This window comes from Phyllopteryx taeniolatus, chromosome 11, assembly GCF_024500385.1.
Source record: "Phyllopteryx taeniolatus isolate TA_2022b chromosome 11, UOR_Ptae_1.2, whole genome shotgun sequence".
In the NCBI taxonomy this organism is placed as follows: domain Eukaryota; kingdom Metazoa; phylum Chordata; class Actinopteri; order Syngnathiformes; family Syngnathidae; genus Phyllopteryx; species Phyllopteryx taeniolatus.
Genome location: NC_084512.1, coordinates 20,580,057 through 20,594,425, shown reverse-complemented (window position 1 = coordinate 20,594,425; position 14,369 = coordinate 20,580,057). Strand labels below are relative to the sequence as shown.

General features: G+C 41.0%; 1 protein-coding gene across 10 annotated transcripts in view; it reads left to right on the top strand.

Moving 5' to 3' along the window:
* Positions 1–14,369, top strand: part of ccser2a (coiled-coil serine-rich protein 2a) — a 52,053-nt gene that overhangs the window by 24,678 nt on the left and 13,006 nt on the right. For 8 of the 10 annotated variants that reach the window (XR_009790735.1, XR_009790734.1, XM_061789597.1 and 5 more), the window contains one exon: positions 3,135–3,272. Coding sequence is in view for 8 of the 10 variants with exons in the window: in XM_061789597.1 (XP_061645581.1) it covers positions 3,135–3,272 (138 nt within the window). In the remaining 2 variants the exon portion in view is untranslated. Of the gene's footprint in view, positions 1–3,134; positions 3,273–9,578; positions 9,664–11,324; positions 11,365–14,369 lie in introns of all 10 variants that reach the window. The other 2 variants (XM_061789603.1, XM_061789604.1) reach the window with 2 other exon arrangements.

Genomic DNA, 14,369 nt, shown 5'->3' with positions numbered 1-14,369 from the left:
ATTTTTTTATTTGATTGTATTTGTAATTCAAATGTATCAAATTCGTTAGCTAGCTTTTGTTTTTGATTGCATCATTTTTTTTCATCTTATATTAATCATCTGCATAGTCACTTTTTTTTTTTATCACTTTTTATTTTTTCCTGTGGAATCTTACCCAGGCTTTTCGCTGAAAAACTCACCTATTCGCATTTTTGTGTTCTTTCGAAAGGTGGCCCGAAGATGCCGCCATAGCCCAGTCTAAGTAGGAAAGTAATACGGTAATTGATGTCAAGAAAGTATTGTATGTGTAAGTGATGCATCTTGATGGAGAGACTAGCTTTGTATATCGGGGAGGAAGTAAGTTTAGCCTGGGTTGTTAGTGGAAGTTACAGAGTCTTCACGGCATGTGTATGTACAACACACACTTCAGGTGCACTTTATTTCATAATCTAACCACCTGTAAGCCATTTTTTAAGGGTAATGTGAGAAGAGTTTGAAATGACATTGAACTATTTTGGGTTCATAGTTTGTAGTATATTTTACATTTTAACTATTTGATTCAAGGGGCTGTGATTTACTCGCAGTTTCTCGCTTTTGCAGCAGGTTTGGTCCTGGGGGATTACTGTATTTATACTGTATTTCAGTTTACTTATTTTTGTTGTTGTACAGTGACCCCCGCCTCCCCACCACCACCACTGAGGTTATGTTCCAGCCCCCCTGCAATAAGTGAACAACTGCGATATAGAAATACCCTATTTACAGTAAATACACCGTAGGCATCTTTTTGTAGCATTCATGCACTTTCTTTTCAAGGTCTTTAAACACACGTTCAAAAGAATACAAACATTCAAACAATATATTGAGAGAGAGCAAGAGCAATAGATAACACAAGCAGTACAGAGTAACAGCTGTAATAACCCCCCCAAAAAAGCTGCGATATAGCAGGACTGCGATAAGTGAACCGCGATATAGCGGGGGTTACTGTTTTGTTTTGTTCTTCATTTTTACTTTTCAGAGGAGTTTGTTTATTTTTTAAATGTTTCAAACTTGCAAATTTTACTTTAATTCCAAACTGTATGATTGCCACTGTTTCTCCACTTCTTGCATAAAGTGGAGCACGGTGAAGTTTAAAGAGAGAGACCTGTATAAATGTAATGGCGGATGGTGCGGATCTTCACTGCCCTGATAAAATCAAGAAACAGTGTTTTATAACTAGCTTTTATCGCGGGTGGGCGTTCAACACCGCAAGTCCACTGTCGCGTGTTGTCTTCCGGCCATCGCTGGCTACCAATAACCTCTGTTCTGTTTGCTTTTAGCTGGCTCCATCTCTGTCCTAACACTCATTAGTGTCTTGAAGAGTCTGCCTTGTTAGCCAAACAACCGTATGCCTGGCTGACATTATTCAAATCCGCTGCCGCATCTGCAAATACCAAAATGTCAAAGCCAGGCCTCCCTCGCCAGTGCATGCGAGCCTTCCCAATTAGAGTTAGCACCTACCCAGCTGGGTTTCCAGTGCCTCACAATATTGCTGCGCTCTCACCCTCAACAGGCAGAAAGGAGGGAGGAGTGGCATTATTGGATATAAAGGCTGACAGAGTGAGTTAAAAGAACAATATAGAAAAATTCGACTCTGCACAGTTCTGATTATATTGGCTCCTGCATCAGGTGAGAACCTAAAAATATTGTTTAGCAGAGCTATTTAAAATTGCCTGTCATCCCGTTTTGACCGAGTAGCTTGTCGTTGGACCTTGAAATTGGCTGCATCCAGTTTTCGCTGCAGCTGTCATAAATAACTAAAGCAGGATACACACATACCGATTTTTAACATCTTAACCAATTTTTTTAAAATATGAGAGAAACGACACGAGGAAAAAAATCCCAACACAGCACACTGCGAGGAAAGAAATCCCAGCACAGCACACCACAAATATAATGTTATCTCCAACAATCGTGAGTATCCTCACCCAAACCAGAAATCTGGCATAGTACCTGTGAGAGGCAGCATCCAGACTGCTGGAAAATACGAAGAAGAAAGGGTAGTAGCACAAGAAGCTCGGTTGACTGTTAACTTATCTGGTAACCATAGTGCAGTTGCAAACTCTTCTTGTCATTTTTGGGGGAGGGGTGAATGACTCTCGACACAACCAGTGGGCGTTCTATTTTTGTGGGAGCTTCAGCAAGCTTCTTAATCTGCTATTGGTGCATAACTCTGGCCTATTCTGTGTGGACCACACACGTGGCGATTTGTGATTGAAAATATTCAACAGGTTTAACATTCACGATTGTTGGCCCGAGCAGATTGTGGAGGAAAAATCACTCTTAACCCACCCCACAGGTCCACACCATGACAGGATAATCGCTCAGGATAATCTGTCACAGATAGCCGATAGTCTGGACTTTGCTGACTCTTATTGGAAAAGATGGAAACTGCTCAAATTCAGCTCGATTGTTGGTATGTGTGTAATGCGCGTGAAGTTGCTGTCTGGTTCTGCGTCAAAGCTGAGTTGTCGAGTTGGGAGCTTTGTCACACAAGATGTGAGATTTAGCACTAAATTCTTGAGCCCTCGCTACAAAAGTTGATTTATCAGTTGGCAGTTGATTAGTAAGATACAGTTTGGCTTTAACAAATAAGACCAACTAATAATAATAAATGCGTGTTTTTAATTTGTATGTGAGCAAACTACTTCCACTCCATTAAATTGTCATTAAGTATGACATGGCTATTAGTCATTTTTAATGCTTGTCAGTTTTGCTCCAAATAGCATTTTAAGGTAATGATGACAATATAACTGCTAAGCCATCGATCTGTTCTGTCCATTTTCAACTGCTGTGTTTTGACATTGCAATGCATGCACTTGACCTCCGCTTGGCATGCGAGTGCTTTGAAAAAGTAGCACGCAGCCAAAAAGCATATAAAATAAAGAGATTGCAGCCTCTACAATAGATTAGGTCACCCTCATTGCACACCCGAGTTGTTAAAACACAAAAATCTTGCCTGCTTTCACTAGATACGTTTTCGTCCTCTTAAAGATTATTGTTTACCTCCCGAGCCGCACAGGCAATTATGGCTGAGCTTGTTATTCAGCATAGTAGTCCACATTCATGTAATCCTTTGTAAAAGTTCATCTTGTCTTTTCCCTCCTGGCCTTTCTCAGCTCGCTCAAGAACGTCAGGTGCGGTGCCAGTGTCAGCAGCAGAGGGCGCCCTCGCTACTGCGACAGCCGGGGGACAAGCGACTGCAGCGCCTGTGTGACAAGGCCACCCAGACCCACTGGAGACCCTCCAGCCACTCTGTGAGTCCACATACCATCCACACCAAGGCTCACACTCTTAATGCTTTTTTTTTTTTTTTTTTAATGTGCACCACTTCCAAAAAAAAACACACACAGAGGCTGGTCATCTTCTACATATCGCTGAGTCACTCATCAGCTCCACCTCCCAGCAAGGGAAGCTTTATGAGCTTGTCAGCCGCCTAGTCACTCCATCTCACACTTAATAGCTGAGGTGAGCTGCGAGGCTGTAGTTTGTGTTGTGGAGGGAGGGAAAAATATTATATGTAGGAGACGAATGAGCGAAAGAGGCAAGCAGGAAGTGGAGGGTAAAGGATAGCATAGCAGCAATGCCGCTACAACGTGTTGATACAATGGCAAATTCAAATTCTGACTCGAAAAATTCCTTCTGAAATTTCAAATGAGCCTGCTCTCTGTTGCAAATCTGTAACCCAGTATTTGTGAAGGATATAGTGCCAGCTGGGGTGGCCTTATCAGAATCAGAATCAGAATCATCTTTATTTGCCAAGTATGTCCAAAACACACAAGGAATTTGTCTCCGGTAGTTGGAGCCGCTCTAGTACAACAGACAGTCAATTTACAGAACACTTTGGAGACATAAAGACATTGACAAAAAACAACAACAAACAACAATTGTGCAAAAAGATGCAGAGTCCTCAGTTCGAATGGCTAATATCGCAATAGTCCGGTGCAATGACCATTGTGCAAAGGGCACTGAGACTTCAAGGAGTGTATGCGGTTTAAAGTGACGAGTACTGCGATAATCTGGGACAATGGTTGTGCAAATGTTACAGATACTCCTCAATCAGTGTGCAAATGGAGCAGATGCTACTCTGGCATGAGTGGCCACTATATGCAAATAGTGCAGCACGGCGAGACAACTACAGTGAGTGCACGAGTAATACATAATACAGAAATGTGACAACGAACTCAAGTCAAAAAATTGCCAGCTTGTTGTAATGGAATTGTAAGTTAGCTATTCAAGAAGTTGATTGCAAGAGGGAAGAAGCTGTTGGAATGTCTACTAGTTCTAGTTTGCATTGATCGGTAGATAGAACTATAACCTTAGCCACATCGAAATTTAAATTGTTGCGATGCTAAAAGCTAACATGTTAACATACAGTATCGCATGCCAGCAACAAATAAAAAAAAATAGCTAACTAGTGATGGGACATTGCGATTTCCTAAACATATTGTAGAAGTGATCATTTGAAAATATAAACACTTCGAGATTTATAGAAATAGTGTGGCATATTGGTATTTGTTTGCTGCCTTGTTAAATCACTATTTCTAATTATTGTAAGAAATAATATAGATATAGATGAACAATAATAATCTTAACAATAACAATAACATATGCTCAAATTTGTTATTTCAGAAGTGTGGCTCAAACTTGGTAGCCTTTTGGATTAATCAGTACCCAAGAAGTAGCGCTCAATTTCAGAAAGGTTGGAGACCCCTCTGCTTAAGCGTACTGACATAGATAGAATGCTAACAGTTAGTATGCTAACATATATCAAAAGAGCAACCTGAGTACAGAAACCTTTCAAACAGCTCGATATAGATTTTGCATAGTCTTGCATTACTGTATAGTGCTTTATAATGAGATTTGATAATATGCTAACATAAATGTAGTATTTTTGTATGCTTAACATTATAAGAAGATGGCAACCTGGGTACAGAAACCTAAAAAAAATAGCTTCATGAGAATTGATAAAATGGCAACGTGCTTACATATAGCAATATAACAACCTGATGAGAATGATGAGGATTTGTAGTGATGTGATCTTTGCAAGGAGAATTGAAAAAAAAAAATTCTAACGTGTTACATCTGTTTGTATGCTGACATATAGCAAGATGGGCCACACATACATTTTCACCAGAATACATGCACTTGCAGAAATGCAGAGTTTTTGAGCACGTTGAGACACCCAAAGAGGTGATTTATTCATCAAAAAGATAACAATCAATGAATCGTCTCCAAGAGGGTCTTCGCACCGCCTGGTGCTAAGGCCATAATAAACACGACTGGTTGAGCTCCCCAAGCACACTATAGCCCCCCGCCTAGCACAACAGCCTGTAGTTTCACTGTTGCCGTGGCAACCAGCCAATAGAACCCACTTGTTCTCAACGGGGTTTTAGTGACGTTAACTAAAAAGAAGTTCAAAGATAAGATGAGCAAGTTTGGACTTAAATCAGGGTGAAAGTAAGCGGCAGCGAGGCTGTATCCGTCATGCTGTGGTGTGACAGTGAGGAAGTTTGCGGTGCATCTTTGTCCTGAAGTGACACAGAAAAAATCTTGAATTTAGGGTATTGGTTCTCTGAAGCAGTCTTTTTTTAATCTATAGATTTCCTTACTTAAGTCAACTTGTTTTTTTTCACTCACATTTCAAACATGGGGCTAAGTGCCCTTTTGTTTTTCTCTGGTGACATTTAAATTGGCGCCCAATCAGGTAGCTGGAGTGGCTCAATGCCCTCTGGTGGCCTTATTGAGTGCGAAGCTGAATGGATCAGCTGAGGAACATTCTCATGTCAAAGGCCAGCAGCTTGTTTTTACGACCCTAATGCTGATATTTGGTCGCCCCAGGCATGTAAAGTGGACAACTGGTGCTGCCGGGTCTAGGAAATCTGGTTTGGAGCCTAGCGCTACATTCAAATCAAAACAAATTAAAAAGTTGTTTAAATACCAGGGAGTTTGCATGCTCTCCCTGTGTTTGTGTGGGGTTTCTCCCAACTGATTCTAATCTGAAGATATTTAATTTCATGGGTTTTTGTCTTTTTATACTACCGATTTGTGCCACTGCAGCGCAAAAAAATGGAATTGGGTCACTTGAACCATCCATCCATCCATGCAATTTAAACCCAGCCTGAATTGTCCACAGGTTTTGAATGTGCGTGTGAATGGTTGTTTCTCAATATGTGCACTGTGAATGAAGTCAGGCACCAGCGCACCTGTGACCCTGATGAGGACAAGTGCAATAAAAAAAATGATGAATGTTCAATTAATTTATTAGCATTTCTATTATTTTCTCCATCTTTTGCCAACATTAAACCCATACCCGCCTGCCTACTGTCTAATTTTCAGTCCAAATTTATGTTGGGTAGAAAGTCGCGTGATATTTGTGGGACAAACGGCGGGAACAGTGCTCTACAGTGCTCGTAGAGTCGCGCTAACTGCCGCTTAAATGTCAATTGCATAAAAAAATATATATATATTTGAATGGCTCCCAGAGGTAATCTTGAGCGCGGGGAAAAGTTTTCTCTGCTTCCTCGCCCTCTCAGCAAACAAAACGGGAAGATGGTGTGATTTCAGTAATTTGGGACGGAACGGATTATGCGTGCGTCTAAATATAGTGTACATACTAATGAGAGCAACTTCAATGACATACACCTGCAAAATCTAATGAGTTTAGAAACAAGTGCTAGATACAAAGAGTCTGCCTTTATAAACATAATAATGCAGGATTTTCACTGGCACTGTCAGAGAGGTGTTCATTCAACTATGTCTTCATTATTATGCTTGTAAAACCAAACCACACTGCATTAACGGAGATTCGCTTATATTTTGGTTGCGCCTTTTAACTAGGAGCTGTTATATTATAGCTCATGCTTATATCCATCTCTGTATCAGATTTCGCCTTAATAAGGCACCGCCATCGTAGCAATGGTGTGTAAACCTTGAGTCATTTAATATATTAATATAGTCACCCATTTGTGACTATATTAATATAATTGTAATACTGTACACTGATACACAGTCTACACAATAAACATTTCCTCACACATATCACCCAAAAATGTTAAGTTATTTGTTAATTCAATGCAGTTATAATGGGCATCAGTTATCCGTAGGGGCCACTTTATGTCAACATAAATATAACATGTTAAAGTAATGCATGAATTTATACAGCACTTTTTATTGTTGTTATACCAACAAACTAACTGCTAAAAATAAATGCCTTACCTGAATTAAATGCTTGCTAGTCTCTGCTGTTGAGTAAATAGAAGCCCTTAGATCTACAGGATTTGAGGAAATGTTTGTTTGTGTGTGCGTGTGTATGCATGCGTGTTGGACGAATGAATGGCTCACCTTTTTCGTGCTGATATCAAACACACAAATGAACAAAGGCAGCAATAGGTGGCCTTTCATTCATCTTAAAGCAGCCTCCCCTCACACATCTCTTTTGTCATACTCCACTTCTTCTTTACTCTCTACTTTAATGAGTTTGATGTCGTGATGACACAAGCGCACACACGCACAAAATGAGAGTTGGAAGGATTGAGTTGAAGGGAGTTAATGATTAGGGGGAAACTGATGATGATGAAAGAACCCCTCTGAAATTCTGAAATCCTTGCCATGACTCATTGCTAGCACTTTTTCACACGCAGACACACACACACACACACACACACACAGGAGGAGGTTGCCATCCTGATGTGAAGTAAGATCACAGTCGAACTCTTCCCCCATTGCTTTTGAATCTTGTCCTGCTTCATCAGCTTCCACCATCTGCTGGTGGGACTGTGCAGGCTCGGCAGCGAAATGACGTCTAGCAAGCACGCCGTTTCTTGCGATTTGACACCCACTTGGCAGCTCTTCTCCAAAACAGACAGAATGTTTAGCGGATGCAGTTTTGTCCCCCTCAGTCTTACTTGTTTTGCTTTGCAATATAACATTTATATTCTCTTGGTTAAGTCTTGTCAATTTTATTTATAAAGTGCCAGTTGACAACAGAAGTTATCTCAAGGCACTTTATATATGGAAAAGGTCTACAACCATGTTTCTCACACATTAAGAAATGAACTAAATCGGCCATGAGCAAAAACTAGGTAATGAAGGAAAGGGGGGAAAAAAACTCCCTCTTATGCCTGGATCAGACTACAAGACAAATTTGGGCTTTCACGATTGCACTATGTCAGATTACTGCCATAAATTCTTGCTGTATCTCGGTCAGCCACTGGCAACACTATACGACATATATTCCGATACTACCGTATCCTTATCTTGTCAAATCAAACATTGTCGGAGAGGCGGAACCACAAAACGTGGTTCAACGTAACCGGATACACCCGTTACCGTGGTCACAACAACAACAATGGATTGCGTCAATGCATTGTGTGGGCAAAAAAGCGAACAAAACGAGTCGCAGTTTTTCCATTGCAGCGAGTTGGTCCAGTGTGCAAGGGTCAAACGCTTGGTGTGTGTGTGTGTGTGTGTGTGTGTGTCTGTTTGTCTGTGTGCGTGTGAGAGATTTGCCGACTGTATTTTTAATTTTTTTGGCTGATTGTCAAGTTCAGTCACATTAAGCCTGTAGTGCGGTGGACCTAAGGAAGAACCATCCAACAAACCTGATTGAAGGACGGCTTTCTGCCTCGACTGGTTGAGTTGAAATAGAACATATCGTTTTGTAAACATTGAAGACAATTTAGTTTTCTGTGAACGTAATATACGTAATTTTAAAAACATCAAAAACATTTAGTCTTCAGTGAACGTAACATCCATCCCTCCATCTATTTTCTTTACCGCTTATCCTCACTAGGGAGGATAAGCCTACCCCAGCTATCTTCGGGCGGGAGGCGGCGTACACCCTGAACTGGTCGCCAGCCAATCGCAGGCCACACAGAAACAAACAACCATTCGCACTCACATACACTCCTATGGGCAATTTAGAGTCGTCGATCAACCTACCACGCATGTTTTTGGGATGTGGGAGGAAACCGGAGTGCCTGGAGAAAACATGAAAACTCCACAGAGGCGGGGCTGGGATTTGAACCCCGGTCCCCAGAACTGTGAGGTAGATGTACTAAACAGTCGCTCACCGTGCCGGCCTGAACGTAACATACGTTTTGTTATCTCTCTACTTAGGAATTCTTGCGCATTTATGACTAAGGTCATATCTTTGTGTGTGTGTGTGTAAGCTTCTTGCGCTCATTAACTTAACTCTGCACGAAAATAACCCAGAGTGGATAGACATAATTGATGGATAAAATATGTCTCCACAAGCTGCCTGAGCTTGTAAAAGCTGTCATGTTAGCTGTCAGTTTGACAGGTGACACACTTCTGTGGACGGAAGACAACGTGTGTATGAGAGTTAGTGTGTGCGTGTGTAAGTGCGTGAATATTCCACTTGGTCAGAGGAAACACTTTGGCCTTTTGTGGATGTGATGTTTGCCTCTACTGTATGTGTCGGTGTGTGCTTTATTAATATTTCTGCCTATAGGTTTGACGTGGGCGCTTCTGCGTGTGTGTGTGTGTGTGTGTTCTGGTTCGTCATGCCTTGTTGTTCTGTGTATTTTCTCTCTGCGTAGGGTGTGCTGCCCACCCCCTTGCTGCCCCCGTGGCAGGCACAGCACCAGGCCTTGACCTGTACCGGCATGCCCCAGCGCAGACAGAGTGAGTCACTAACACGCTTTCCTGCCTTTTTTTGCCAACTTTTTCGTAGAACTACTTATACCATTTAAAAGCTCAACGTCATCTCATGCAATTTGCAGGGTTTTATTTTTGGGTTTAATTACACACAGATATTTTTTTGTGTATAACACATCTTCCCCTAACACAATCCGTGGTGGTCGTTTCCCACTATGCTACAATTAGTTATTCTGCTGCAGAGCATAATGTCCTTTTATAACAGGTGTTTTCATCAGTTACAGAACATCGGGTTCTACTTATGAATAGTGCACTCAGCCATCAGTGAATCACCACAACAAGTTGTGTATTGTAAGCTGGCAAATAGGTGGCAAATAGGAAAATGCACGTGAGCAAGTAAAAAGCAAAAAAAAAAAAAAAAAAAAGATGGTATAAATGCGCAGAACCCACACCATGCTCTTTTCAATCAAGAGTGACGGTTGAATAAATGCAGCTCATTGTTCGAACACCTCAGGTTATTTCAGAATCGTCGAGTGCTCTTGAGATTTTTTTTTATCAGCCTTTTTTTTTTTTGAGAAATGCGTCAGTGCTGCCTGCATTCTCCCAACAGCAGTGGGAGTGGAGTGTGCTTGCAAGCACAAGAAAAGATCCTATTTGAAATAAAGTCAGATTTTCCCTTGATTTTGCATACAGAAATATCGATGTGATATACGTGTAGGCTTTCAGATCATTTTCACGTTAGAATTACAGCCATTTTATGCAGAGTGCCTCCATTTTCCAGAGCTCAAAAGTATTTTGTTTTTTGACTCATAAGAGATGGCCTGTGACATCTCAGTACAAGTGAGGCCATCCAAAACAACACAGCATCAATCTAAGCTGTGATGAAATCAACAGTTTCTTCACAAAAACGAAAGCAACCATATCAAACAGCCTAGATCTAGATTATTGACATTTGTTAAATGCTGAGACTATTTCAATTTTTGTGGTTAACAAAAACAGCAGTCTCTCAGATTATTTAATAGATTTACCACATTTTCCACATTCACACCTGTGGACAATTTCATGGTCTTCAAAGTTTTGGGGCTGTCACAGGAGGTAGGAACCTCTTGACTGTGAGGCTGATGTGCTAACCACTACTTCCCATTATTTAAAAATGTGGATACATAAAATAAATTGCAATCAAAGCTTCCCCCCGAATAGACATCCGTCCAGCTGCAGTTTAGTAAATAAACGCCCTCTGCCACTATTTGTCCACATACTTCTCAGCCCCTGAAAATGGCGATATGCTGCATAAAATGGCTGTAATTCCTGAAGGGCAAATGCCATCCTTTTGTGAAACCTAGACTTCTTGATTGTTCCATTGTGGTGATGTATGAAGGCAAAATCACAACATTTTCGCGCCCGCTGGGGCTGTAGTCAAACCTTGTCTTAATCTATCTCATCAGACATCTAAAATTAAATACACTGTTCATACAGTACATTTGCATGAACTTGATTCTTTATTGATCTATTATGAGACATTCTTGTAAGCATAGGTAGAGGTAGATATTAATCCTGGATTGAATTTGTTCCAACCGCAACAAGTCTCTTTGCCTCCTTCCTCTTTCTTCTCTGTGACTCTTGTAACGCCTCCTCTCCTCATCTTCTCCTCTTAACTCTGCCTGCCCACACATAATGACTGTGGCAAGGAGTGGAGCACCTAGTGCAGTACTTCACTGACCGGGCATGGTACAGTAGAAACTCTCTAACATCTTAACCGTCAACCATGGCTGTAAAGCATGCTTCCTTCATCTTTATGCCTTTGGTTGGGTCACAATGGGAGTTTTTCAGTTCAAGCACATATTCTTTTTTTTTTTTTTTTTTTTTTTTTTTTTTTTCTCTCTCTCTGTTCACCCCCCCCCCCCCCCCCCCCCCCCCCCAGTGTGCAGATGTTGACATTTTTGCATTGTTTTTTGTGCTTTAGGTTTTTATGAGGACGAAAGTATTGGGAGACATTACACATACAAGAAGTACAAAAGAATGTAGGAGTTGCAGCTACTGGAAGCTTCTAGTGTTCTTTTCACAAAATGTTGCAGTGTGTGGAACATTTGTGTATTCATCCCAAAGATATTTAAATGAGCATTTTCTACACCAAAGTCTTCCAAGCATGCATTTATGCTTTGAGTACTGGAACAGAAAATGACTTTTTCTCCACAGCTTTGGTCTGGTTAAACAAGTGTTTCCCAAGACTTTTGTCCGTATAGGGGGTCCTCGGTTGACGACATAACTCGAATTTATACGTAAATCTATCATTAACCTACGCTAACACAGAAGTAAAGTCATAAAGCAGTAAATAATTGTATGAAAGACACTTTGCAAACTAGTTCACTGTGGCTTTCACCATAACGTAGGCTTGAAACGTCGTTTTTCGATACTGTCGTAAAACCAAGGACTCCTTTTAAAGTGCTTTTAGTTGATTTCTTCTATGTCATCAAATAAAGTCAGACACTGCATGCATGGTTTAATCTCCCCGTGTGGGTCTTGTTCTGCATTCATGTGAGTTTTACTGTTAAAACACTTTGATTGTTCGGTATTTCAAGGAAAAAGCATGTAATTGGACATGACAAACTCTCTCGAGCAGCCGAACGCCGTGCTCCGGAATCCATAGCACCATTTTCTCAACCACCTATAAACGACGTGCTGGCTTTATCCAATTTTAAAGTAGAGTTGCACTATATTAGCTGCATCCTCTGATGATTATGTGCCGCAGTGACACGCCTCATCCTCCTCTGGGCGTCGACTAAACGAGGAATATTTATTTCCATATTCAAATATGCGCAACCGTGGTCGTATTTCACGGAGATAAAAGCGGCAGATGAAATCGGTCACGGTGGGCGCCAGGTGCGTCAGCTCTTCACAGTGTTTTCATTAACACGGCCACTCAAACTGGTTTTGCAAGCTTGGGTATTTACATGGCGGTAACTAGGGTTGCAAAGGAGTGGAAGATTTTTGGAAATTTTCTGGTAAATTTCCATGTGAAATTAAGCTGGGCAATTTTGGAAAGATTTCAAATTGGAATCTTTCCATGGGGGTTTATGGAAATTAACTGGGAATGAAGGGTAATCTCATGAAAATGTATCATATTGAAGCATAAATATTAACTTTTTGTTTTGCCATAAGCAGACATTCATGCAAAATACTGCAGCTAGTTCTTGCCTGCATCACTGTACTTTTAATTGAATTGCTCAATTTTTTTCACTTCACTCTGTTCCTAATGGTGTGAACATGTATTTGTCTAGTCTAACAAACCACCAATTCAAGCAAGTTTTGTTGGTCGCCGCAGAAATCAAATGAAATGCAGGTGAGGATAAGCAAAGGTTTTTTTAACAGAATATGTGCCAATGTACCAGGAGATGGCGCTGTGGTCTCAGCCATCCAGAGCCAGCCTGTAATCAATAGAAATCCATAGAAACAGACAGCAGTAACTTGAACTTGACCAGCACACAATCTCATATCTTCACACATCCTGAAGAGATGGCTGTGCTAAAACACACTTCATGTTGTTAATGGCTCTAAATGGCTTCAGGCAGGATTCAGAGTCATAGCTTCAGTAAAGTGCCCGTGCCTTAAAGAATCCACCTCAACCAGAACTAAGTAGGATTTCATCCTCGCAGGGGTCACGGGTCATTGGGAAGCTGTATTTATGCACTGGCAGACGAGCACTGATGGTGCAATGTTTGCTTTTATTCTGACCTGAGCAGCTGCACCATCGCCTCTTGTTGACTGGATTTATCTAATAAGCCTCCTCGGCTATTTTCCGAGCTGCCTGAACTGTTGAGAGAAGGTCAAAGTTACCTTATAGCACCAAGTGTCATCTGGGAATGTTGGGGGGGTCACAGGTCAGGCATTGTGCTTTGCAGGTTAATCATTCCAGCCCAGTTGAATTGTGTTTTTGGCAGGCCATTAAATTGTTGAAGTGACAAACAAACAAGCTGTATACTGTTCATCCGGATCTGCGATAATAAAAGAATTTCGGTATGTCATATTATAGTGAGAATTGAAGTCTCTACAATGAACATCATCAATCGATTTGCCACATTGTTTTTATAATTACATTCAACAACAATATATGAGCCACAAGCAACCACTAGCATTGGTTTTTAAATTAATATTTGGACATACAGGACCAATCCAGTTAGCAGGGTTTGCTTTAGAGTGGTGGCGTATGGGCTTCATTTTGATCAGGATCTGGATAAAGGTGCAGATACAGGAATTTATTAGGGCCCAAGCACTGGATGGTGCGAATGATCCCGCAAAAACTCCCTCACTAGTGCTCCCTGAAAAGAAAAAAGAACCCCCGACACCAGTTTCACCAGTGATCGGAAAAGTTTGCATATCTATCAGAGCAGGATGCATGAAAAAGTCTCAACGACCCATTCCAGAAATTGAACAGGATGTTTTGGTTTGCAGCAGCCATTTTGGGTGAATTCCAGGGCTTATACTAGGACAAACGCCAACTAAGAAATTCTCCCAAATGAGCTCCAATAAGAGGCAGGTGTCCTAGACAGATGGACGTCGCTAAATTGCCAAGCTTTTTTTTTTTTTTTTTGTCTAAGCCTAGAGCAAGGTGTCAAAGTTCAGTGAACATTTTGAGGATTCCCTGTGAAAAAAGTGGTTTCGTGCGCCTGCTAATTATCATTCTTTGCATTTGGTCTTCCTTCACAAAACTTCCAACAACCAGATGGACAAACAAA